This window comes from Pogoniulus pusillus, chromosome 33 (genome assembly GCF_015220805.1).
Source record: "Pogoniulus pusillus isolate bPogPus1 chromosome 33, bPogPus1.pri, whole genome shotgun sequence".
In the NCBI taxonomy this organism is placed as follows: domain Eukaryota; kingdom Metazoa; phylum Chordata; class Aves; order Piciformes; family Lybiidae; genus Pogoniulus; species Pogoniulus pusillus.
In genome coordinates this window covers 13,919,215-13,944,693 of record NC_087296.1, presented here as the reverse complement: position 1 = coordinate 13,944,693, position 25,479 = coordinate 13,919,215, and the positions used below count along the sequence as shown (strand labels likewise).

The 25,479-nt window shown below is 52.4% G+C and overlaps 1 protein-coding gene across 1 annotated transcript in view; it reads left to right on the top strand.

Annotated features, from left to right (window-relative positions):
• Nucleotides 1-25,479, top strand: part of ARHGAP18 (Rho GTPase activating protein 18) — a 93,269-nt gene that overhangs the window by 36,428 nt on the left and 31,362 nt on the right. The window contains 8 exon segments of the mRNA XM_064170125.1: nt 735-928; nt 3,232-3,383; nt 3,385-3,468; nt 8,209-8,279; nt 12,592-12,605; nt 16,185-16,354; nt 19,208-19,373; nt 23,471-23,562. Coding sequence (XP_064026195.1) covers nt 735-928; nt 3,232-3,383; nt 3,385-3,468; nt 8,209-8,279; nt 12,592-12,605; nt 16,185-16,354; nt 19,208-19,373; nt 23,471-23,562 — 943 coding nt within the window.

The following is a 25,479-nucleotide window of genomic DNA, read 5'->3' as shown; positions in this document are numbered from 1 at the left end:
AAATTTCAGTAGATTCCAGAGATGTTGAGGTGCTGAAGGTGTCCAGAGAAGGGCAGCAAGGCTGGGGAGGGGCCTGGAGCAGCAGCCCTGTGAGGAGAGGCTGAGGGAGCTGGGGGTGTGCAGCCTGCAGCAGAGGAGGCTCAGGGCAGAGCTCATTGCTGTCTGCAGCTGCCTGCAGGGAGGCTGTAGCCAGGTGAGGTTGGGCTCTGCTGCCAGGCAGCCAGGGACAGAAGAAGGGGACACAGCCTCAAGCTGTGGCAGGGCAGGTTCATAGAATCGACCAATTTGGAAGAGAGCTCCAAGCTCATCCAGCCCAACCTAGCACCCAGCCCGTGTCCAGTCAGCCAGGCCATGGCACACAGTGCCCCAGCCAGGCTTGGCTTCAGCACTTTCAGACTGGATGTTAGGAAGAAGTTCTTCACAGCAAGAGAGACTGGCATTGGAATGGGCTGTTCAGAGAGGTGGTGGAGTTCACTGTCCCTGGAGGTGTTTAAGAGCAGGCTGCATGAGGCCATGGTTAAGTTAATGAGAAGGGTTAGCTGCTAGGTTGGACTGGATGATTGTGGAGGTCTTTTCCAACCTGGTTAATTCTGTGGTTCTGTGTTTAAATACCCTGCTTGACTTGGGGGCAGTCATTTCCTCTGGTACTTTGGCAGGTTCCATCACTAACTGCCTTCACAGGCACTGAACTGTCCTGTACTGACCAAGAGCTGCTCTTTGTTCTCTGCCTGCAGCCGTCGCTCTGGCCAGTATACAATGAACCATGACCACTGCAGGAGGAGCCCTGATGGAGCATCCTTTGACCGCTCAGGATCCCAGGACTCCTTGGATGAGCTCTCTATGGATGACTACTGGAAAGAACTTGAAAACATCCATGAAACCAGAGGGAACAATCATGAGGAACGAGTAGTAGTGAAAGAGCCAGATGGTAAGGAGTGCACTCCTGGGAGTGCAGCCAGCAGGCATCCGGGGACAGGTGGCTGTGCAGGTGTTACAGCAAGCAGAAAGGTTTCCAATACATGGAGTCCAAGGGAGGGCTGGAGCAGCCCATCTGTGGGGCACAGGCTGGGAGGGTTGGAATTGTTCAGCCTGGAGAAGAGAAGGCTCCAGGGAGAACTTTCAGGACCTGAAGGGGCTGCAGTAGAGCTGGGGAGGGACTTCTGACAAGGACTAGGAGTGCCAGGACAAGGGATAATGGCTTTGAGCTGGGAGAGGGGAGAGTGACAGGGGAGATGAGGAAGAGATGGTTGAGACTGAGGGTGGTGAGACACTGGCACAGGCTGCCCAGGGGGGCTGTGGATGCCTCTGCCTGGAGGTGGTCAGGGCCAGCTTGGATGAGGCCTTTAACAACCTGTGCTGGTGGGAGATGTCCCTGCAGTGATTGGAACAGGATGATCTTTAAGGTTCCATCTCCCACCAGCCCAGGTTGCCCTATGGCAGGGAGTTGGAACTAGAAGATGTTTAAGGTCCCCTCCAAGCCAACCCATTCCATGAATCAATGACCCACACTTAAATCCCAGAGGGCACTGGTGAACATCTGCTTTGCTTGCCTCTGATGGCACCACCAGAAACAGGCAGTGCCCTGGAAGACTTGGTTAAAAAGCAGCACTAAGGTGACTCCTGCAGCCTGGTTTGTCCTTCATCATGTGGAGCTGGAGCATTAGTGTATCGAGAAAAGTGGGGCAGAGGCATGTAAGGTGAGGGAGCTGCAAAGACTGAGAATTGAAAATCAATGAAGCAGCAATGATCAGAGGCTTTCAGACCTCACCAGGCACGTTTCTATCTAGGTACATGTCTAAACCAGCTGCTGAGTTCATAGCAGTGCTGTAGGTTCATTGTAAAGCTTACTCCATAGCTTCTCTACTGAGTTAACTGCTTTAAAAGCTTTGGTATCAAGAAGCCTTTGGAAGCTCTGTAGAAGCAAGAGGTTTGTCTGAGACATGGTGGTCAAAGTCATTGCTCTTGTTCAGCTTGGGAGCTGAAGCTGTTGGAGAGCAGCTCTGGGGAAAAGGTCCTGGCAGTGCTGAGTGGGCAGCAGGGTGGCCACGAGCCAGCAATGTTCCCTGGTGGCCAAGAAGGCCAATGTGTATCGATGAAAGTGTGGCCAACAGATTGAGGGAGGTTCTCCTGACCTTCTACTCTGCCCTAGTGAGGCCACATTTGGAGTATCATGTCCAGTTCTGGGCTCCCCAGTTCAAGAGAGACCCAGGACCTGCTGGAGAGAGTCCAGCAGAGAGCCACTCAGACAGCAGCTAGCCTCAAGCAGCAAGGTTGCCCCTCCAAGGGTTAGTACTTCAGGAAGCACAGGGAATACTCCTGCCCTTGTGTGAAAATTACACATGGCAGTGTTTGAAAGCCATGGCAGTCTTCAGTAGGCCTGTCCAGTCCTGGGCTCCCCAGTACAAGGAGGGCAGGAGATTGTTGGAGAGGTTGCAGCAAAGGGCTACAAAGACGCTGAGGGGACTGAAACATCTCTCTGGTCAGGAGAGACTGAGAGAATTTGGGCTGTTTAGTCTGGAAAAGAGAGCAGTGAGGAAGGATCTCATCATGCAGATCAATACTTAAAGGGTGAGTGTCAGGAGGATGGCCCCAGGCTTTGCTCAGTGGTGCCCAGTGACAGGACAAGGAGGAACAGGCATGAACTGGAACATGGGAAGCTCCATCTAAACATAAGGAGGAATTTGTTTCAATTAAAGGTGGCAGAGCACTGGAACAGGCTGCCCAGAGAGGCTGGGGAGTCTTCATCTCTGGAGATACTCCAGACCTGCCTGGGTGTGTTTCTGTGTGACCTGCCCTAGGTGATCCAGTGGTGAGACACTGGCACAGTTGTCCAGGAAGGTGTGGAGCACAGAAGCACAGAATGGAGTCTTTGATCAAAGATCCCATTCTGTGCTTCTGTGCTCCACAACCTCCCTGGAGGTGTGGAGGGACCAGGTTGGATGAGGCCTTCAGTGACCTGTTCTAGTGGAGGTGTCCCTGTCTATGGCAGGGGGTTGGAACTGGCTGAGCTTTGAGGTCCCTTCCAACCCAGGCCATTCTATGGTCCTGCTCTGACAGGGAGATTGGACTCAATGATCTCCAGAGGTCACTTCCAACCCTAACTCTCTGTGTAATTGTGGATCCTCTGTGCTTGCCCTGTGAGCTGCCCATTCGGGAGCATCCAGGGTGATCAGCAGTACCCAAAGGCCAACAGTTATGCTTTTTTTTTCCTCTCCTCTTCGCTCTGCTCAGAGGGAGAACTGGAAGAAGAGTGGCTGAAGGAGGCAGGTCTGTCAAACCTGTTTGCTGAGGGCTCTGGTGACTCCCTGGAAAGCGTGGTGTTCCTGTCCACCCTGACCCGCACCCAGCGGGCGGCGGTGGAGAAACGCGTGGAGACTGTCACCCCAGACCATGAGGAAGAAGAACAAGCAGCACCACATTCCTGATGTCAGAGATATCTTCAGGCTACAAAATGACTCAAAGGGAAAAGTAAGTCCTCATCCATCATGTCTTCACCATGGGGCACTGGGAGGTGGTGGAGTCACTGTCCCTGCAGGGCTTTCAGAGATGAGGAGCCTGGGGACATGGTCTGAGAGGTGTTAGGTTATGGCTGGACTTGATGGTTCATCACAGAATGGCTCTGGTGGGAAGGGACCCCAGAAATCATCTACTCCAACCTCCCTGCTGTGGACATGGATAGCCTCTTGACTAGACTTGGATGCTCAAGGCCTCATCCAGCCTGGCCTTGAACACCCCTAGGGAGAAGGCATATTAACCCCTCCCAGGCAGCCAGGGTCCCACCACATTTCTTCCTAAGATCCAGTCTAGCCTTACTCTCCTCACTTCTGTGATGGTTTGGGGGTTACCCCGCCCCCCCACACTTTGTATTTGCCCCAGCTAACTCAGACGGACCCTGGGAATATAGATGAAGCAATTTATTTACAGCTAGCAGAATTTACAAGCAGCTATTTACAATATATACAGTTATATACAATTATATACAGAAATATACAAAGGATAAACAATACAAAAGCACAACTCCCTCCCAGAAACCTGAGTCCCCAGGAGGGGTTCTCAAACCACCCCAACACCTCCCCCTGCCCTCTCAACCTTACCCCAGTTCTCAGGAAGAAAAGAGGTGCAGCCAAGAGGTTAGGGAGCAAGGTTAGCAGGAGCCAGGGTTACTGAGATGTGACCAGGTCTAAGGCAAAAGCAAGAGTGAGAGACAAAATGGAGAAAGTTTACTTCTTCTTCCCAGAGCTCTCAGCGAGACTGTGAGAGAAGTTGACATCAATTGTTTTCATTTCACTGCCTGTTATCTAGTTCTTTTACCAAACATTCCAGCTTGCTTCTAACTAGCACAACTTCAAACCATTCCCCCTTGTCCTGTCTCTAGACACCCTCATGACAAGTCCCTCTGCAGCCTTCCTGTAGGATGCCTTCAGGTACTGGAAGGCTGCTTTGGAGTCTTCTCCAGGTTGAACACACCCAGCTTCCTCAGCCTATCCTCACAGCAGAGGTGCCTCAGCCCTTGGATCATCTTTGGTCCTCATCTGGACCCTCTCCAACAGCTCTGTGTCTTTCTTATGAGCTGAAGACCTTTCCCAATCAGATGATTCTGTGATTTCATTTGCTTCTGGTGGGGTGAAGAGAGGGACACACAGGGCTTGGGGTAGACAGGGGGACACAGGCACGAAGGGAATATCCCAGATTTGTGTCCAACTTTTCCTGATTTCTAAGGGAGTTTTCAGCTGAGTTTCTGGGAACAGTGCTGGTCTAGGCTGGACATTGCATGAAGCAGTTTTAGTAGGTAGACAGGAGCATGTGTGCTGGCCTCAGGTTACTTAAAGGTGATCAATTGGCCACTCTGTGGCCAAGATACTAATCTGAATTAATTTTCACCCTGCCAGCAATCACCCAAAGAGCTACCAAAAGCCCACTTTTATCTTTGGCTGGTAGTGCCCTGCACCATCCTGAGGGCTCTGCCAGATAGGGTCAGTACCTCTGACTTACTGCAGCTCAGAGGGACATCAGCCCAACCTCCTTTATCCTGGCTGGGTCCCCATGCTGCCTCCCAGGGTCTCTGTGTCATTAAACTGTGCCTGAGAAGTTGCTTTGGGTGTCATGGAGTGTTGAACAGGATGCTTCCTCCTTCTGTGCTGGAAAGAGGAAGGAGGGAGATGGAGACTGAGTAGAGTTTCTCTTCAGCAGAGAAGTTTGAGTCCTGTCTACTCCTGCAAAAGCCAGAAGCTCTTCAGCACTAAGAAGACTGAGCTGGTGGAGCTGCACAGCCTGCATAGCTGACCTCAGCCCCCATCCCTCCTCACCACAAGTGCAGTGGTAATGGTGGTGGAAAGCACAGCAGACTTGCAGGGGCTTTAACTTCCTCCTTTTCCCCATCAGCTTCCTCTCCTGCAGCAACTCCTTTCCAATTCAGTGAAGAGGAAGCATGGGGGGTGGAATTTGTGAGCTCAGATGTCTGTTGTGGAGGCACAGCTTCCCTTTCACCCTTCTGCTTTGCATGTGGGTGCACAAGTGCTTAACTCCATAAAAGCTAACAGCACAAGATCTGACTGCACTCAAGAGAGGTCAGGTCAGACAGCAGCTAGCCTCAAGCAGCTGGATTGCCCCTTCAAGGGTTAGTACTTCAGGAAGCACAGGGAATACTCCTGCCCTTGTGTGAAAATTACACATGGCAGTGTGTGAAAGCCTGCCCAGTTCTGGGCTCCCCAGTACAAGGAGGACAGGAGATTGCTGGAGAGGTTGCAGCAAAGGGCTACAAAGATGCTGAGGGGACTGGAACACCTCTCTTGTGAGCAAGGCCGAGAGAATTGGGGCTGTTTCGTCTGGACAAGAGCAGACTGAGGGGGAGCTCTTCAGTGCTGATCAGTGCATAAAGAGTGGGTGTCAGGAGGATGGCCCCAGGCTTTACTCAGTGGTGCCCAGTGACAGGACAAGGAGTAGCTGGCACAAACTTGAAGATAAGAAGTTCCATCTAAACACAAAGAGGAACTTCTTTAATATAAGGGTGATGGTGCATGGAAACAGGTTACCCAGAGAAGTGGTGGAGTCTTCATCTCTGGAGACATTCCAGACCCACCTGGGTGTGTTCCTGTGTGACCTGCCACAAGGGGGTTGGACTTGGTGATCTTCAACCCCAGCATCCTGTGATTCAGTGTCTCTTAAACTGCATGTGTTGATAGTGATGACATCAGTGAGAAGTAATGCAAGCAGACTGTAGGCATTCAGGATTTACAAGGCAGGAGGTTGCAATATTTATTATATACAGAAATAACTTGAAAGAAGAAGAATCCTTCTAAGCCTGTCTTCAGGGCTGAAATAAAATAACAGAGGTGTAGGCCCTCAGATCTATCCTGCATTCCTTCTTGCAGAGCAACATCATGGAAGGGTAGGGGTTGGAAGGGACCTGCAGAGATCATCCAGTCCAAGCCCCCTGCCAGAACAGGGGCACCCAGGGCAGGGCACACAGCAACACCTCCAGATGAGACTTGAAGGTCTCTAGAGCAGGAGACTCCACAGCCCTCTCTGGGCAGCCTGCTCCAGACCTCCAGCACCCTCACACCAAACAAGTTTCTCCTCATCTTGAGGTGCAACTTCTGGGCTCCAGTTTGTGTCCATTGCTCCTTGTCCTACCCCAGGACAGCACTGCACAGAGCCTGGCCCCTGCTTCTTGCCCCCAGCCCTCAGCTGTTTGTAACCATTGCTCAGATCCCCTCTCAGCCTTCTCCTCTCCAGGCTACCCAGCCCCAGGGCTCTCAGCCTCTCCTCCTCACACAGCTGTGCCAGGCCCGCAGTTATCCTCATAGCCTCCATGAGACTGTCTCTAGCATTCAGAACACGGTGGTTGTTCACCTCACCTGCCACAGAGAGGCTGTGATGAAGGAGCTTCTGCAGCTTCTCTGTGTGACTGGGTTCACTGCTTTGTTACTCTCCCATCATTAGACAGCTTACTGTGTAACAAAGGAGGACTGAAGCCATCTGCAGCTCTATTGAAGTCCTTCCAGGTTAATTATAGCCTCCAAAATCCTGTAAGCTCTGTTCACCTGCAGGAAAGCAGGGGGAAGGGTTAAACAATGGTGTCAACACAAGTTTCCTGCTGCATTCCCAGAGAGGAGCTAGACTTGACAGCTTCCCACTCTGCTTCTGCTGCTCTGTGCACTGGTAATCATTTTCTGGGCAGTTGTGTTGTCCTTTTCCACCTCTCTCAGTCCCTGCTTTATAAAAGTAAATACACAGATTTGCCAGTTCATGGAATGGGAGAGCTCTGGAGACTGGGCAGGAGGAAGAGAATGGTTCCAGTACTTCCCTGCTTGGTTGCCTCTTTGAGATGTCTGAGTTTTGCTGGTGGGAGCCCAAGGTGTGAGCACAGATGCTGATGTCAGGCCACCCTGCAGAGAGGATGGGATTGCTCTTTGGGGGTGGCAACCTCATCACATTTGGCAGGAAGAAGGAGTCTGGGCTGAGTCAGTCAGAATGCCTTCTGCAGATCCACCTTCCATATTCTTCCTAGGGCAAACTTACAAGGAGAGCCTCAGAAGCTGGGGCTCTTTAGCTTGGAGAAGAGGAGCCTGAGGGCTGCCCTCAGTCATGTTGATAAAGATGTGCAGGGTAGTGCCAGAGGCTGGAGCCAGCTCTGCTGGGTGATGCCAGGGACAGGCAAGGGGCAGTGGTGGAAGCTGAGGCAGAGGAAGTTCCATGGAAACAGGAGGAGGAATTTTGTCCCTGTGAGGGTGGCCAGAGCCTGGCACAGGCTGCCAGGGGGGCTGTGGAGTCTCCCTCTCTGGAGACATTGCCAGAGCTGCCTGGATGTGTTCTGTGTGACCTGCTCTGGGTGCTGCTGCTGTGGCAGGGGCTTGGCCTGGCTGAGCTCTGGAGGTCCCTTCCAGCCCCTGACACTCTGTGACTCTCTGAAGCTGTGTTTAGGTCACAGACTGCATTTTCTTACTCTTCACAGCTCGGGCAGGTGAAGTCTGCTACCCAGCAGGCTGATGAGGAGCAGGGGGAATGGATGTAATTATTGCTGGTTTAATTACCTACATTTCAGATCCCCTTAGACTGTGGTGTAGGTTTACTGCTGAGACACAGAGCTCTGCTTTGCACGGCCCTGACTTGCAGCAGGATGTGTTTTGAGTCCTGCAGAGCCACAGGGGTTTCCACAAGCAGCATTTGGGTTTTACAAGCAATGCTTCTCTGTTGTTCCTTTCTCAGGTCTGTGATGGAAGTGAACCCTCGGCTGGGACGAGTGAAAACAGAAGTGCAGTGCAGGGTGGAGGCAGAAGGTAAAGCCAAGCAGCTGCCTGCTTTGCTTTCCTTTTTCTTCTCTTTCTTAGTTTGCAGGCTTCCAACTCCACAGGCTCTGCATAACCCATACCTTGAGGTGGGCCAGCCAGCTCAGCTCTGCTGCTGCCTGGAAAAGCTTGGACCAGATGATCCTTGGGGTCTCTTGCAAGCTGGCACTCTGTGATTCTGTGAAGTAACTTCTGATCAAAACAAAAGGAAAATCCTGGGAGAAGCCTCCTCTGGCCTGTGTTGGTGCAGTATGAGGTTTTTGAGTGTGACTGTGACTTCAGCCCTCTGGCAAAAGCTTGTTTACCACCAGTGAGCCCCTTACAATCAAGTGAGCTGGGAGAAATCTCCCCTTGATAACTTCTGCTTACATCTCTCTGATCTTAATTTAGCTCATCTGGTTTGGCACCTCAAAGCTTGTGTCCAGTTTTGGGTCTCTCACTACAGGAAGGACACTGAGGTGCTGGAGAGTATCCAGAGAAAGGCAGCCAAGCTGGGGAAGGGTCTGGAGAACAGGGCTGTGCAGGACCAGCCTAGGCAGCTAGGGGTGTGCAGTGTGGAGAAGAGGAGGCTGAGGGCAGAGCTCATGGTCTCTGCAGCTCCCTGAGAGGAGGTTGCAATTGAGGTGGGGGTTGGGCTCTGCTCCCTATTCTCAGGTGATAGAAGCAGAAGATGTGGCCTGGAATGGTGCCAGGGGAAGCTTAGGTTGATGAGGAACAATTTATTTGCTGCAAGAGTGGTCAGGGATTGGCACAGGCTGCCCAGGGAGATGATGGAGCAAGACCTCAGCCAGAGCACTGTATCCAGTTCTGGTGCTACCAGCACAAGAAGGACATGGAACTGGTGGGAGGCCATGCAGATGATCAGAGGGCTGGAGAACCTCTGCTGAGGAGACAGGCTGAGGGAGTTGGGGTTGTTCAGCCTGGAGAAGAGAAGGCTTCAGGGAGACCTTAGAGCAGCCTTGCTGTACCTGGACAGAGCTACAGGAGAAGTGGAGAGAGCTTTTGACAGGGTCTTGTAGTGCCAGGATGAGGGACAATGGCTTTGAGCTGGGAGAGGGGAGAGAGAGAGGAAGAAGTTCTGGAGAGTGATGGTAGTGAGACATTGGCACAGGCTCCCTGGGGAGGTCATGGATGCCTACTCCCTCGAGGTGTTCGAGAGCAGGTTGGCCATGGCCTTGAGCTAGTTGGAGTAGTGAGGGGGTGGCCCAGTCCATGGCAGGTTGGACCTAGGCCCCTTCTAAGCCAAAGCATTCTCTGATTCTGCTTGCATTTCAGATGCTGTAGTAGCAGGGTGCTCTCTGCAGCCTTTAGGTGTGTCTGAAACAGGCTGCCCCATGGCTCTGGCACCACCACACCTAGCACTGCTCAGGACCAGGATGGGGTCTGGCCACCAGCTAAGATGTAAGGTTGTCCACTGCTGCCCTGCATTGTTTGGCTGTTGGGGTTTTGTCCTTCATCCAGGGGACTGCATAGCACAGAGGTGTTAACACTGAGCCCTGTAGCCACTTTGTACAGTCAAGCAGGCAGATCAAGTTCCCTGCTTCAAGCAACTCTTCTGTAATTAAGGCAGCACTGAAGTTCTGCTCCAGCTCCATACTCAGCAGCAGTCTTCTGCAAAAATTGATACTTCAGGATTAGAGGTAGGAAACAGCACAGACAACCCAGGATGTGGATGGAAGCTGAAATGGGAGAGAGGAATACAGAGCAGCCCTGAGGAGCACCCAACCTGTGTGTTTGCAGAGGAGCTGTTAATCTTCCCCTCCCTCTTCTGCAAACCTCACCTCAGTAAGAGCAGTACAAAAACTGGGAGGGCTGCCAGACTGCTGGTTCAGCACAAGGGAAGGAAGAGATGCCTGCTGCTTCTATCAGCTAACTGCACTGCAGGACCCAGAGCTGGAAAATCCCCAACACTTATGTCAGTTTTTGTCACAGCTGCTCCTCTCTTTTTTCCCCATTGGCCCTGATGAGCCCTTCAGCAACGGGGAGCTCTGAAAGGCAAATCCCAGATGCTAGCTCTCCACAGCACAGCCTGTTTACATCCTGCTCCACTTCTGCTCTTGTCAGCATGCTCCAGTGGGCTCTGCTCCCAGCATTGGTGCAGGAAGAGCAAAAGCAGCTCAATTTGCAGTCAAAGCATGTGGGCTGGGTGATGTTAAAGCACCACACCTGTTTGGGTGCTGTGATCTTTCCTCCAGAATGATGTGCAGATCAGTGTTACACAAACAGTGAGGGCAGAAAGAGGTAAACAGTGCCTGATGGAATCAGACAACTGTTTGGATTGGACAAGCCCTCTAAGATCATCCAGTCCAACCCTTCAACCCAGCACCACCATGGCCACTGAACCACATCTCCAGGTGCCATGGCCACAGGTTTCTTGAGCACCTCCAGGGGTGGGGACTCCACCACCTTCCTGGGCAGCCTGTGCCAAGCCCTGACCACTCCTGCAGCAAAGACATTTTCCCTCATCTTCAAGCTGAACCTCCCTGGAACCATTTCGGGTCACTTCCTCTCCTATCACCTGAGACTAAGAAGAAGAGCCCAGCCCCCACTTCACTGCAGCCTCCTCTCAGGGAGCTGTAGGGAGCAATGAGCTCTGCCCTCAGCCTCCTCCAGACTGCACACCCACTGCTCCCTGAGCTGCTCCTCTCCAGCCCTGTTCTCCAGACCCTTCCCCAGCTTTGTTGCACAGTAGTTCAGGCCATACTAAAACTTCATGAAATCCAAGTCCAGAGCCATTATTTTACAGTGGAACCCCCCTGGGACAGAGAAGTTGTGTCACTTTAAAAAACATGAGTCACGTTTCAGGCATTAGGGCAAAGTAATCCAAAGCTTAAACTGAGTCGCTGGGGCAGGAGGGATTTGAGATGAGGAAAAAATGATTTGGTGCAGGAGTGGTCAGGGATTGGCACAGGCTGCCCAGGGAAGTGGTGGAGTCCCCATCCCTGGAGGTGATCCAGAAAGGTGTGGCCATGGCCGGCTCGGGATGTGGTTTAGTGGTTTGGGAGTTGCTGGGTAGAAGGTTGGACTGGATGAGCTTAGAGATCTTCTCCAGCCTTAATGATTTGACGTTCTGTGTCTTTTCTGCCCGTTAGCAGGAATGCCTCTGCTTGGCTGCTCTCCAAAGGTGACAATGGCTCTGTTGCTCATTTGTTGTTTGCATGCTGCATTCCGAAGTGCTTCTGGCAGAGTGGAGGTGCCTCTGGTTTGCCCTTAAAGCACCGATGGGGCTGTGTCAGCCTCTGCTCACTCCTTTTGTGCAGTCCAACACACCTTGTTGCTTGCCTAAACAATGTCAGCAGCTCAGGTGAAGCCGTGATGTTTTCCTTGTGTTCTGCCTCATCCTGCTCAGACAGAGCCAGTTCAGCAGTTGCCAAGGTTTTGTGTGGTTGGTTTGGTTATTTTTTGCTGGAGGATTTTTGGTCTTGTTTTGTTTTCACAGAATCAGAGAATGCAGCAGGTTGGAAGTGACTCTCAAAGGTCATCGTGTCCAATCCCCCTGCAGTCAGCAGGGACAGCTCCAACTAGAGCAGGCTGCCCAGAACCACATCCAAGTTTGACCTTGAATGTCTGCAGGGAGGGAGCCTCCAGCACATCCCTGGGCAACCTGTTCAAGTATTTCACCACCCTCATGGTGCAGAACTTCCTCCTGATATCCAACCTCAATCTCCTCTGATCTAGTTTCAAACCACTGTCTCTAGTCCTATCCCCACAGGCCCTTCTGAACAGTCCCTCCTCAGCCTTCCTGTAGATCCCTTTCAGATTCTGAAATGTAGCTCTACAGTCTCCCCAGAGTCTTCTTTTCTCCAGGCTGAACAGCCTCAACTCTCCCAGCCTGTCTTTTCAGGAGGTATACTCTTAGATTCTCCAGCAGGAGTAAGAAACAGCAAGCTTGACACTTGCAATATTTCCATGTCCAAAACATGTCTCCCCCTGCACTCCTGAAGAGCTCCCACCACTGTGACCCAAGGACCAGGGACAAGACTGCTGCCAGAGTTGGTTTCCTCATCCTTCTAGGCAGGATTTACATTTTGCTGCTTTGCACTCGTATTTCACTCGTGAGACTTTGCATGGAGGTGGCAGATTGGCAGAACACCAAAGCTGCTTCCTCTTACAGCTGCTTCCTAGTTCCTGAATGCACAAGAATAGCAGCAGGGCTTCACCACTGAGCAGAAGCTCCCCCAGCAGCGGCGTTTCCAGCCCTCTCAGATGTGCACAGCATTGCCTAGACACCTGCTTTGCACAGCACCTTGCTATGGCCAGAGGAGTGAAACAGGAGCCGCTCTTTATTGTCTGTTAACACCAGATCCCCGCAGGCTGGTAGGAAGTATGTAGGTCAGGTATAGGTCAGGTATAGGCTACATTAGCATGACAAAAGTCTTGGGGGGCCCTGGAGCTGCCTTCCTCCAGTTCAGGCGCATTAAATAGTTGACACGATCCATACAGATAAACACAGGAGGAGGCCGAAGCTGGAAGCCAAGGCTGAGTTTAACCTTGCCTATGTTTGGTTGCTGAGGTCTCATGTATCTCTGTACCCAAAGGAGAAGCTCTGGTTTCAGGATCAGCTTAACCTTTAGTGTCTGCCCCAGGCATCTTTCAGGGTCATGGAAAGTGAGCAGAAGCCACTCTGGAAGGAGCAAGTGGTGAGTAACCTGCACAACGTTTTGGAAGTGTTTAATTCTACTTCGTAGAACATTCCTATGAGGACAGGCTGAAAGAGTTGGGGCTGTTCAGCCTGGAGAAGAGAAGGCTCTGGGGAGACCTTAGAGCTGCATTTCAATACCTGAAGGGCACCTGCAGGAAGGCTGGGGAGAAACTGTTCCAAGGGGCCTGTGGTGACAGGATGAGGGCAATGGTTTGAAACTGGAGCAGGGAGATTTAGGCTGGACACCAGGAAAAACTTCTGCACCATGAGAGTGGTGAAATACTGGAACAGGCTTCCTAGAGACGTTCAAGGTGAGGCTTGGATGTGTCCCTGGACAGCCTGCTCTAGTTGGAGATGTCCCTGCTGACTGCAGAGGTATTGGACAAGATGACCTTCGAGGCTCCCTCCCACCCTGATGCAGTCTGTGAAGGTGGGAATTGCTTGGTTCTAAGCAGAGCCAAGGTGTTACTCAATCCACCTTCTCTACTTGGAATTCCAAGCTCAGATCCATGACACAGCCCTGAGAGCCCTTGTGTAAAGCACTGTGCCCCCCAGCCTCATCCCACTCATAGCATCCTGGAGTGGCTTCGGTTGGAAAGAGGCCTCACAGCTCATCCATGGGCAGGGACACCTCCCACTAGCCCAGGTTGCTCAAGGCCACATCCAGCCTGCTGCTAAACACTTGCAGATACTGCATGCCACTTCTATGGCTCTTGTGGTGCATTAGCTTCCAACAGGCTGCAGTCCCTGTGAACAGGATCCAGTGGCAGAGTCATGGCCCCATTGCTTTGTTTAGATTTGCCCTGGTGTTAAGAAGGTCTGAATTTCAGCACAAGTATTGCAAAGCTTTGGTAATGTCTTCTACAGGCAACCTGGGCCTGGATGGATCCTTTAACAAGCACCACATCACAGAATAGTTTGGGCTGGAAGGGACCTTCAAAGATCCAACCCTTTCTGCACTCAGCAGGGGCATTAACTGTATCAGGTTGGCCAGAGGCCTGTTTAGCCTTACCTTGAGCATCTCCATGGATGAGGCCTCAATCATCTCCTTGGGCAACCTGTGCCAGTGTCTCCCCACCTTCACTGCAAAGAATTTCTTCCTCATCTCCAGTCTCAGTCTCCTCTCCTCATGGAAACAAGGCCAAACTGTTGTGAGGCATGTGGACTCTTCATGAGAGGAGGACAGGAGTGCTGGGACAAAGATGTGATCAATGCCAGTTGTTCCCAGCTGTGAAAGCTCTGGATCACAGAGGAGACATTCCCTATTGCTTTGGAAACTTAAGGGGTTGCTGGTTTGGTTGCAGGATGTGACAGTCTTCGAGGCTGGAAGGTATTTGATGGCAAGAAACTGAAGCTGTTTGGCTCTTGAAGGTTCTGGGAGTCCACTGGGGTTGGAGATGGGTTGTGCTTTATCTCTTCATAATAGAGGAATAGGAGAAAGCCTCCTGAACAGTCCTCACTGTAATACAGGCTGGGAGGTGAGGTCATAGAAAGCAGTCCTGTAGAAAAGGATTTGAGGGAGAAGCTGCACAGCAGCCAGCAGTGGGCACTGGCAGCACAGAAGGCCAAGGGCAGCCTGGGCTGCATCCAAAGCAGCTTGGGTAGGGATGGAGAGAGGGGATCCTGCCTCTCTGCTCTGCTCTGGGGAGACCTCACCTGCAGGCCTGGGGCCAGCTGTGGGCCCTCAATACAGAAAGGACATGGACCTGATGGAACAGGTCCAGAGTAGGGCCAAGAAAATGATCAGGAGATTGGAGCACCTCTGCCTTGAGGACAGGCTGAGGGAGCTGGGGGTGTTCAGAAGGTAAACCTCTGGAGAAACCTTAGAGCAGCCTGCAAATACCCGAAGGAGGCTGCAAGAAGGCTGCAGAGGGACTGTTTGCAAAGGCCTGCAGGGACAGGACAAAGGCAATGGCTTTACACTACAGCAGAGCAGATTTAGATTGGATGTTAGGAACAAGTTCTGCCCCATGAGGGTGGTGGAACACTGCAACAGGTTGCCCAGGGAGGTAGTTGAACATCCCTGAAGATATTCAAGATGAGGCTAGACAGGGCTCTGAGCAACCTGATCTAGTTGAGAATGTCCCTGCTGAGTGTTGGGGGTTGGACTGGATGATCTTGGAGGTCCCTTCCAACCCAGCTCATTTTGTGCTTCTGTGACTTGGCAGAATTATGCCAGGAAAGCCACAAAAAACAAACCCTTGTAAGAGGCTGAATTTGCTGCATTAAAATTCAGAAGTGCAGCAGTCAGTGAATTTGCAACCAAAGAGTCCATCCCTGGCTCAGCAGTAACTAATACAGGCTGGGGCCAGAGTGGCTGAGAGCAGCCAGGCAGAGAGGGACCTGGGGGTGCTGGGAGAGAGGAGCTGCAGCTGAGGCAGCAGTGCCCAGGTGGGCAGCAGAGCCAATGGCATCCTGGGCTGGCTCAGGAGCAGTGTGGGCAGCAGGACCAGGGAGGTTCTTGTGCCCCTGTGCTCAGCACTGCTCAGGCCACACCTTGAGTGCTGTGTCCAGTTCTGGGCTCCTCCATTGCAGAGAGATGCTGAGGTGCTGGAAGGTGTCCAGAGCAGGGCAGCAAGGCTGGGGAGGGGCCTGGAGCAGAGCCCTGTGAGGAGAGGCTGAGGGAGCTGGGGGTGTGCAGCCTGCAGCAGAGGAGGCTCAGGGCAGAGCTCATTGCTGTCTGCAGCTGCCTGCAGGGAGGCTGTAGCCAGGTGGGGTTGGGCTCTGCTGCCAGGCAAGCAGCAACAGAAGAAGGTGACACAGCCTCAAGCTGTGCCAGGGCAGGTTGAGGCTGGATGTTAGGAGGAAGTTGTTGGCAGAGAGAGTGATTGGCATTGGAATTGGCTGCCCAGGGAGGTGGTGGAGTGGCTGTGGCTGGAGGTGTTGCAGCCAAGCCTGGCTGGGGCACTTAGTGCCATGGTCTGGTTGGTTGGGCAGGGCTGGGTGCTAGGTTGGGCTGGCTGAGCTTGGAGCTCTCTTCCAGCCTGGCTGATTCTGTGACTGTGATTCTGTGATCTAGTGTGAGGTGTCCCTGCCTGTGCTGGTTTGAGGCTTACAGGATTATTTTCATGAGAGAAATCGGATGCTAGGCTGTGAAAAGGAAGCAAAGGTGATGTCTGCTGCACTCATAGGCTCTTCCACCCTGCTTGATTCTGTGATTCTGCTTGGCCTTCAGGTTGCTCTCATTCATTGAGTGGTGCTTAATTGTGCTGCTGGATAAAAAAAAACGATGGTGTCTTTAACTCTGTTTTCAGGTCCAAAGTTCAGTGTGGGAGCAGGTGAACAGAAGAGCCCACTGGAAGATGTGCCATCTTCAGACACTGACATCAACTTGGAGATCTCCTTTGCAGAACAGGCAGCTAACCTCAAAGACCTCTCAGGAGGCAAAATCTGCAGGGGTGGAGCAGGGGACACTCTGCTCCCGGTAGGTGTTTCCTCTTTCTGGCTCTTGGCTGGGGCTGGTGGATGAACTTTACCTGACAGGGGGGGAATTAGATTGAGAAGAACATTGTCAGATGCAGCAATGTGAAGATAAACCTTCTTGAGATAGCTCATTTTGGGGAGACCAACAAGGCCAAGTGTAGAATCTTGCATTTAGGAAAGAGCAACTCCATGGACCAGCATAGGATGGGGACTGAGCTGCTGGAGAGCAGCTGTGAGGGAAAGGACCTGGCAGTGCTGGTGGACGAGAGGATGGCCATGAGGCAGCAGTGTGCCCTGGTGGCCAAGGAGGCCAAGGGCATCCTGAGGTGGATTAGAAGGGCAGTGGTGAGTTGGCCAAGAGAGGTTCTCCTGCCCCTCTACTCTGCTCTAGTGAGGCCACATCTGGAATACTGTGTCCAGTTCTGGGCCCCTCAGGTCAAGAAGGACCTCAGGGAACTGCTTGGAAGAGTCCAGCACAGAGCCCCCAAGCTGCTGCAGGTAGTGGAAGCTCTCCTGTGAGGCCAGGCTGAGGGAGCTGGGGCTGGGAGCTGGCAGCAAAGCAGCCTGAGGGCTGCCCTCAGTGCTGTGCTAAGGCTGTGCAGGGCAGTGCTGGGAGGACAGAGCCAGGCTGCTGTCAGAGATGGTTTCCACATCCTTATAGACAGGATTTCCAGTGTTCTGCATTGCACTTGCATTTCTCTGATGAAATTTTGCATGTAGGTGACAGGTTGACCTTGAATGTCTCCAGAGATGGGGTCTACACCACCTCTCTGGGCAGCCTATTCCAGTATTTCACCACCTTACTGTGAAGAAATTGCTCCTGTCCAACTTAAATCTACCCTGATTACTCCAAATCAATACACAAGAAGACCCTCTGAGGCATTTTATTGTTTGTCCTCAGGATCTCTCTCTAGCAGTTCCTGAACATGCAGCAGCTTTGCTGGTGTGAAAAGCAGCTGTTCTTTTTCTCTGGCAGCATATGCAGAGCTGTCTGAGCAAGCACAGCCTGAAGCCACCATGTGTCCCAGGTCTGCAGGCTCCTCTGTAGTAGTGTAGCTCTTCAGACAGGGCCTGCCTCATGCCTCCTGGTTGAAGCATCACTCATGGAGATTGAGAAATGGATTCCAGAGTGTTTGGGTGATGTTTCTTTAGCACAGCCTGTACCAAGGAGGTGCTGGCTGTGCTCTAGCTTCCCTCTGGACACAAGCATTGTGCATACAGTAGCTGGAGTGGTGGCTGGGCTGCTCTTCTCCAGACTGAGAGGCCCCAATTCTCAGTCTTTGCTCAGGTGAGAGGTGTTCCCTAGTGCAGTGGCCCTGCACTGGACCCTCTGTAGCTCTTGAGCTGGGGCACCCAGAACTGGACACATCTCTCCAGCAGCACAAGTCCCCTTCCTGGCTCTCTGTGATGGTTTGGGTGTTCCCCACCCCCCCACACTTAGGAAATCACCCAGACTAGACTCAGCAGCTCTGGAAATGGAATGCAGCTTTATAGTGACAGCTCAGCACAAGGCACAAGCAGATAGTGACAATGCCTACACCTGTAGACAGGAATATGCAGGTTAAAAGGTAATGCAGACACAGCAGCCCTCCCAGAAACCTGAGTCCCCAGGAGGGGCTCCCAACCACCCTTCCACCTTCTCCCACCCCTCTACCTTACCCAGGACCTTGCCTTATATTCAAGGTAAGTTTGGGGGGTGGGCCAGGGGCGTTAGGAAGCAGATGGGTTAGTCACACAGACAGCAGGTTAGGGTAGAGAGAGAGAGAAGTTCAGCCCAAAGCCCAGACAGAGAGCAGCTCTGTTATCTGTGTTTGTGTTCTTGTTCTTACACACCTCAGCAAGCCTATGAGTGAATTAGACCTCACCTTTGTTTTCTTCTCACAGCCTGTAATCGAGTTCTCCTCACCAAAACGTTCTAGCTGGGCTCAAACTAGCACACTCTCAGCTCAGTTGTTGGCATTGCTGTCTGACTGCAGCTGAGCTGTAGTGCAGTAGCAGTGAACCATAATTGAGGATCGTCCCTCTCTAAGAAGAGAGCTCCTTTGTTGTTACCTCTGTGGCAGCCAAGCTGCTGTGTTCTGTGCCTTGTGCAGAGTGCAGCTGTGCATGCTTAGGGCTGTCCAGCAACAGCCATTCCTACCACTGCTGATTGCAGAAGGATGTAGAGGGGGTAAGGGCTGTGGTGGGAGGTGGTTACAGGCAGGACAAAGCCAGTCTGCTTGGAGGTGCACAGCAGAAGAGGATGAGGGTTAGTGGCTTCAAACTGGAAGAAGGTGGATTTAGATTAGACATTAGGAGGAGATGGTGGTGAGACACTGGAAGAGGTTGCTTGGAGAAGTTGAGGAGGCTCCAAGCCTGGAAGTGTTGAAAGCCAGGTTGGATGGGATCTTAAAGCAAGCTGGTGTAGTGAGAGGTGTCCCTGCCCATGGCAGAGGGTTGGAACTGGAAGATCCTGAAGGTCCCTTCCAAACCAAACCAGTTTGTGATTGTGTGACACAAGTGACCACAGAGGAAATTCTGTTATGCAAAGTAGAGGAAGTCCCCATGAGACCATTAAGCACTGGAACAGGAACCCACAGAGCTTACTGGGATGGACAACCCAGGAAGCAACCTGCTCAGGCTTTGAATTTAGCCTCGTTTTGCAGAGCCAGTTGAATTAGATGACCTCCAGGATTGAGCAGGAACCTAAATCCTCCTGTGATTCCAGGCTCATCTGCCTTTCAGCCTGTCTGGGGCATTCTCTGGGGCTGCAGTCAGCACCAGCAGGCTTTGTGGTGAAAGGCTGTGCCCTGAAGGAGGCTGAGGCATTTGTGAGGAGATGGATTCCTGACTCTGCTGCAACCTCTGCTTTCAGAATTACAGGGTGCCGAAGGACAAAACAGGTACCACAAGGATTGGTGACCTGGCCCCTCAGGACATGAAGAAAGTCTACTCCTTAGCACTGATTGAATTAACTGCCCTCTATGACATACTTGGGACAGAATTCAAGCAGCAGAAAGCTGCCAAAATCAAAACCAAAGGTGAGTTGTGTCTCGTGGGGACTGCTTTCACCCCAGCAAGCAAAGGCATCTGCTCCTGTGGGATTCCCCAGCAGAACGTTTGTGCTAATGAATGAACAGTGACTGGAGCTGAGCAGCACTTAGCTCTCTGCAGTGGTGAATGAGAGTGGTCAGGCATTGGAACAGGCTGCCCTGACATCTTCAAGACATGTGTGAATGTAGCACTTGGGGATGTGGTTTAATGCCCATGGTGGAATCCTTGGAAGTGTTTAAGACGAGGGCTTTGAACAACTTGGTCTAGTCCTTGTCTGTGGCAGGGGGGTTGGACCTGAATGATCTTTAATGTCCCTTCCAGCTCCAGCCACTCTGTGTCTCTCTGACGTGGATGTGTGTTGTGTGTTGGATCACAGAATCAGTCAGGGTTGGAAGGGACCACAAGGATCAGCCACTTCCAACCCCCCTGCCATGGGCAGGGACACCTCACACTAGATCAGGCTGCCCAGAGCCTCATCCAGCCTGGCCTTAAACACCACCAGGGATGAAGTTTCCACCACCTCCCTGGGCAACCCTTTCCAGGCTCTCACCACCCTCCTGCTGAATAATTTCTTCCTAACCTCCAGTCTGAATCTCCCCATTTCCAGCTTTGCTCCATTCCCCCAGTCCTGTCACTCCCTGACAGCCTAAAAAGTCCCTCCCCAGCTTTCTCCTAGCTCCCTTCAGATACTGCAAGGCCACAAGAAGGTCACCTGGGAGCCTTCTCCTCTCCAGACTGCACAGCCCCAACTGCCTCAGTCTCTCCTCACAGCAGAGCAGCTCCAGCCCTCTGCTCATCCTCATGGCCCTTCTCTGGACACCTCTCAGCACATCCACAGCCCTCTTGTCCCAGGGGCTCCAGAGCTGGATGCAGTACTCCAGGTGGGGTGTCAGCAGAGTGGAGCAGAGCTGAGGAGAGCCATGAGCAGTGCCCATGCTTTGGTGTGAGAATACTGTGTTACATCATAGAGTCAGCCCTAGGTGCCACCGTGGGAAAGCTGTGTGTGGCCTGCAGTGACTGTGCTCATAGCTCCTGCTCCTGGGGAGCTGGCACAGGGGCAGCAACGTTTGGCTTTGCAGCAGGGCGAAGGCTGCAGATGGCTGGTGAGGAGGGAGAAGGTGCCAGGGAGCTGCTGCTCCACACTGATAATTTGAGTGGTCTGCACAGGAGCTGAGCTGCAGGCACCCAGCACAGACAGTTATGCACAAGGAAAAAATTGCAGCAGCTCCAGTTTTTGTTATGAGTAAACATCTGGAGGTGGCACCTGGGGACATGGTTTAATGGCCATGGTGGTGCTGGGTGGGTGGTTGGACTGGATGATCTTTCCAGCCAAATCAAAGCTCTGATTCTGTGATCTGTTGGCTGTTCCCCTTTGTGCTTGAGTGTGTAAAGACAATGGAAAGAGAATTCTTCTGGGGGCTGCTGTGCTGTGCCCAGCCCTGCCTTTCTGTTGGCCTCCTACAGCCTGTTTCTGCCACTTCCTCTCGGTAGAAACTGTTGTGATTGACAAGATATAAATATGGATGTCAAGAGGGAGGGGACAGCCTCTGCTCACCTGTGCCCTGGGGTAGGACAAGGGCAGTGGATGGAAACTGCAGCACAGCAAGTTGCACCTCAACATGAGAAAGAGCTCCTTGACTGTAAGGGTCCAGAGCCCTGGCACAGGCTGCCCAGAGAGGCTGTGGAGTCTCCTTCTCTGGAGCCTTTCCAGCTCGCTCTGGATGTGTTCCTGTGTGCCCTGCACTGGATTCTGTGGTCCTGCTCTGGCAGGGGGTCAGACTCGATGATCTGTGGAGGTCCCTTCCAGCCCCTGACATCCTGTGAGCCTGGGAAGATTGAGAGTGAAGCTGTGTGTGTGGGCACTGACTGCTCGTGTGACTCCCCTCCTGCTGTATGGGCAGACTCCTGCTAGCAGTGATGCAAGAGCTCCCTGCTTTGGCACTGGAACTGCTGTTTCTTTGGCAAATACCAGAGTCCCTCAAGGGCTGACAGCTTTTTAGTAATTACAGCTGTTGAGTCTTGGCACAGCATCACAGCAAGAGCAGTGTTTAGCTCCGGGCAGTGCTGTTTGAGGAGAATTGCACAGACAGCAATTAGCAGCTGCTGAGAGCAGCTCTGTGTCAGCAGGCTCTGGGACAGTCCTTACCGGTGTAGCTCTCTTTCAGGGCTCATTCACTTAGAATTACAGAATGTCAGGGGCTGGAAGGGACCTCCGAAGCTCAGCCAGGCCAACCCCTGCCAGAGCAGATCACACAGGAACACATCCAGGCAGCTCTTGAATATCCCCAGGAGACTCCACAGCCTCCCTGGGCAGCCTGTGCCAGGCTCTGTCACCCTCACAAGGTAAAAATTCCTCCTCATGTTTAAATGAAACCTCCTGTGCCTCAGCTTCCTCCATTGCCTCTTTTCCTGTCGCTGGCATCACCCAGCAGAGCCTGGCCCCAGCCTCTGGCACTCACCTTTGCATCGTTATAAACATCGATGAGGTCACCTCTCAGTCTCTTCCTCTGCCAGCAGCACAGCCCCAGCTCCCTCAGGCTCTCCTTGTAAGAGATGTTCCATTCCCTTCAGCATCTTTGTGACTCTGTGCTGGGCTCTCTTGTGTTTGACTTGGCCATAAACACATCAAGTTCCACCTCCTTGAAGTCCAAAGACAGTTTTCCACCAAGGTCAGGTTCCCTCAGCTTGCCTTCCATTTCTCAGTGCTTGCCCTGCCTTAGCACTCTTGCAGAGGCTGTTTCCTAACTGTGGCTTTTGCTTTTGTTTCGATAAAACAGCAGGCACAGCAGGGCACCTGTGCCCTGGGACAGCACCAGGGACAGTGGAAGGAAACTGCAGCACAGGAAGTTCCACTTCAACATGAGAAAGAACTTCTTTACTCTAAGGGTCCAGAGCCCTGGCACAGGCTGCCCAGAGAGGCTGTGGAGTCTCCTCTGGAGCCTTTCCAGCCCTGTCTGGATGTGTTCCTGCGTGACCTGTGCTAGGTTCTATGGCTCTGCTCTGGCTGGGGGGGAGGGGAGTTGGACTTGAGAGTCTCCAGAGGTCCCTTCCAAGCAGTGCTGTCCTGTGGAAACCCCTTCAGCAAGATGGTGAGCTTGCTGTGCTGCTGCTGGTGGCTCATGCAGAAGCACCAGTGTGGGAAAGCTGCTTTCAAACCCACAGTGAGAGAAGTGCTCAGGGTAGCTGCTGGGTGGGAAAGCACCAGTGTGGGAAAGCTGCTGGTACTGAGAGAATGGTTGGGGATGGAAGGGACCTTAAAGCTGATCCAGTTCCAACTCCCTGCCATGGGCAGGGACACCTTCCACTAGCTCAGATTGCTCAAGGCTTCATCCAGCCTGGCCTGGAACACTTCTAGGGAGGGAGCAACCACAACCTCCCTGGGCAACCCATGCCAGTGTCTCACCACCCTCACGGGGAAGAATCTCTTCCTCATCTCCAGTCTCACTCTCTTCTCTCCCAGCTCACAGCCATTGTCCCTCATCCTGGCACTCCCAGCCCTTGTCAGAAGTCCCTCCCTAGCTCCCTTCAGGTACTGGAAGGCTGCTCTGAGGTCTCCCTGGAGCCTTCTCCAGGCTGAAATCCCCAGCTCTCCCAGCCTGTCCACACAGGGGACGTTCTCCAGCCCTCTCATCATCTTCGTGGCCTCCCCTGGACTCACTCCAGCCTTGCATCTGTTTCATTCCAGTAGCCAAATGTCTAGATCATTTCCTCATGCCATTTGCATGTTAATTACAGTAGTTTGCAGTGAGTGATCTCAGCAGGGTGATCAGCATCACCCCCACGCTGCACACTGGGAGCATGCAGATGGCTCACTTTGCCTCACTCTGCCCCAGGATATGTTGCTGGCAATTCGAAGTCAAACCAGAAGACTCCTGGTCTATGGCTGCAGGCAGAGGTGAACGAATCCTCGTGGCCAGAATGCTTTGAGCAGTAACTTGATTGCCAAAGGCATTCCAGCACTTTGATCAGCAGCTCTGGGTGTACAGGATGGGCTCAGCACTGCAGGACTGTGGGGCTATGGCATCATCACAGGCATCACAAGGGGTGGGGATAATGTCTCTGTGTCCTTTGCTTTGTTCTTCAGACTCTGGCTTGTTTGGTGTCCCACTGTCAGTTTTACTGGAGCAGGACCAGAAGAAGGTGCCAGGAACCAGGATTCCACTGATTTTCCAAAAGGTAAATTGGCACAAACGAGTCAGCTCCTTCCAAGTGTGGTGGTTTGGGTGTTCCCTGCCTCCTCCCACTTTGGAAATCACCCAGACTAGACTCAGAGGCTCTGGAAATTGAATGAAGCTTATTATTTCCAGCTCAGCTCAATAGAGAAGCAGATAGTTACAGCATATACAGTTACAGACAGAAATGGACAAGGTGAAAGGCAATGCAGAGACATAGCAGCCCTCCCAGAAACCTGAGTGCCCAGGAGGGGCTCCCAACCACCCTTCCACCTTCTCCCACCCCTCTCTACCTCACCCCAGTCCCAAGGGAGAATGCAGGTTCAGCCAGGGGGTTAGGAAGCAAAGTGGATTAGTCAGAGAGATGGCAGAGAGGCTGGAGAGAAAGAAATGCAGCTCAGAGCTCCACAGCAGAAGTGCCTTATCTATGTTTGGATTCTTGTTCTTATACATCTCAGCAAGCCTGTGAGTGAAGTAGACATCACCATTGTTTCTCTTTCACAGCCTGTGATCTGGTTCTTCTCACCAAATCTAGCTAGCTAGCTTCAAACTAGCACAGCAAGTGACAAACAAATAGAACAAATAGCAGCTGCTCCTGGATGTGTTTGCTCCCTGGTGCACGGTTTGCAGTTTGTCCAGAGAAGGGCAGCAAGGCTGGGGAGGGGCCTGGAGCACAGCCCTCTGAGGAGAGGCTGAGGGAGCTGGGGGTGTGCAGCCTGCAGCAGAGGAGGCTCAGGGCAGAGCTCATTGCTGCCTGCAGCTGCCTGCAGGGAGGCTGTAGCCAGGTGGGGTTGGACACTGCTGCCAGCCAAGCAACAACAGAAGAAGGGGACACAGCCTCAAGCTGTGCCAGGGCAGGTCTAGGCTGGATGTGAGGAGGAAGTTGTTGTCAGAGAGAGTGATTGGCATTGGAATGGGCTGCCCAGGGAGGTGGTGGAGTGGCTGTGCCTGGAGGTGTTTGAGAGGAGGCTGCATGAGGCACCTAGTGCCAGGGGTTAGTTAATTGGAAGGAGTTAGGTGCTAGGCTGGACTGGATGATCTCAGAGGTCTTTTCCAGCCTGGTTAATGCTGTGGCCCTGTGGCTCTCTGTATTACTCTGACCAATCAACCTTGCTCTAACTTCTACTTCCACCTTCATTTGCACACTCAGTAAATGTGCTGCTTTGCTTTGTGTCAGATGTTTGGTGAGTTCATAGCTTTGTAGACTCATGGAATGGTTTGGGTTAGAAGGCACCTTCAAGATCATCCAGTTCCAACCCCCTGCCATGGGCAGGGACACCTCCCACCAGCCCAGGTTGCCGAAGGCCTTGGCCAACCTGGTCCTGAACACCTGCAGGGAAGTTGCAGTTGCCCAAACCCAACCCAGGTGCAGGACCTTGCATTTTGTATTGGCCTTGTGAGGTTCTCCTCAGTCCCTCTCTCCTGCCTGTCCTGGTCCCTCTGGCTCCATCTCATCCTTCAGACTTACCAGCTGCACCACTCAGCTTGGTGCCACCTGCACACTTGCTGAGGGTGCCTTGGCCTTGCTCTGCTGCCAGTACAACCCAAAAATTAACTCTGTCCCATTTCTTCTGCTTGTTCTCTCCAGCACAAACTTTCCAAGAGACGTTCTAGAAGTTCAAAAATTAACTTCTCTGTGCCTTGCTCATCACTGAAGTGGCACAGATGAAGCCAAGTGTAAGGCTGCTTAATTAAACCAGAACATAATAGATACCCTTAATCCACAGCACCTTTGTGTGCAGCAGGTGAGGGTGGCAGGCAGTGCTCTGATCTCAGCTGGCTGCAGCCAGTGACCAGCTTTGTATTAGGTTTTGTTTTCTTTTAACCAAGGGAAATACACCAGAGGAGCTCCTTTAGTGCTGCTTTTTAACCCTGTGGCTTTCTCTGTGTGCTGTTCTTGATGGCATTTATCAGTTACATA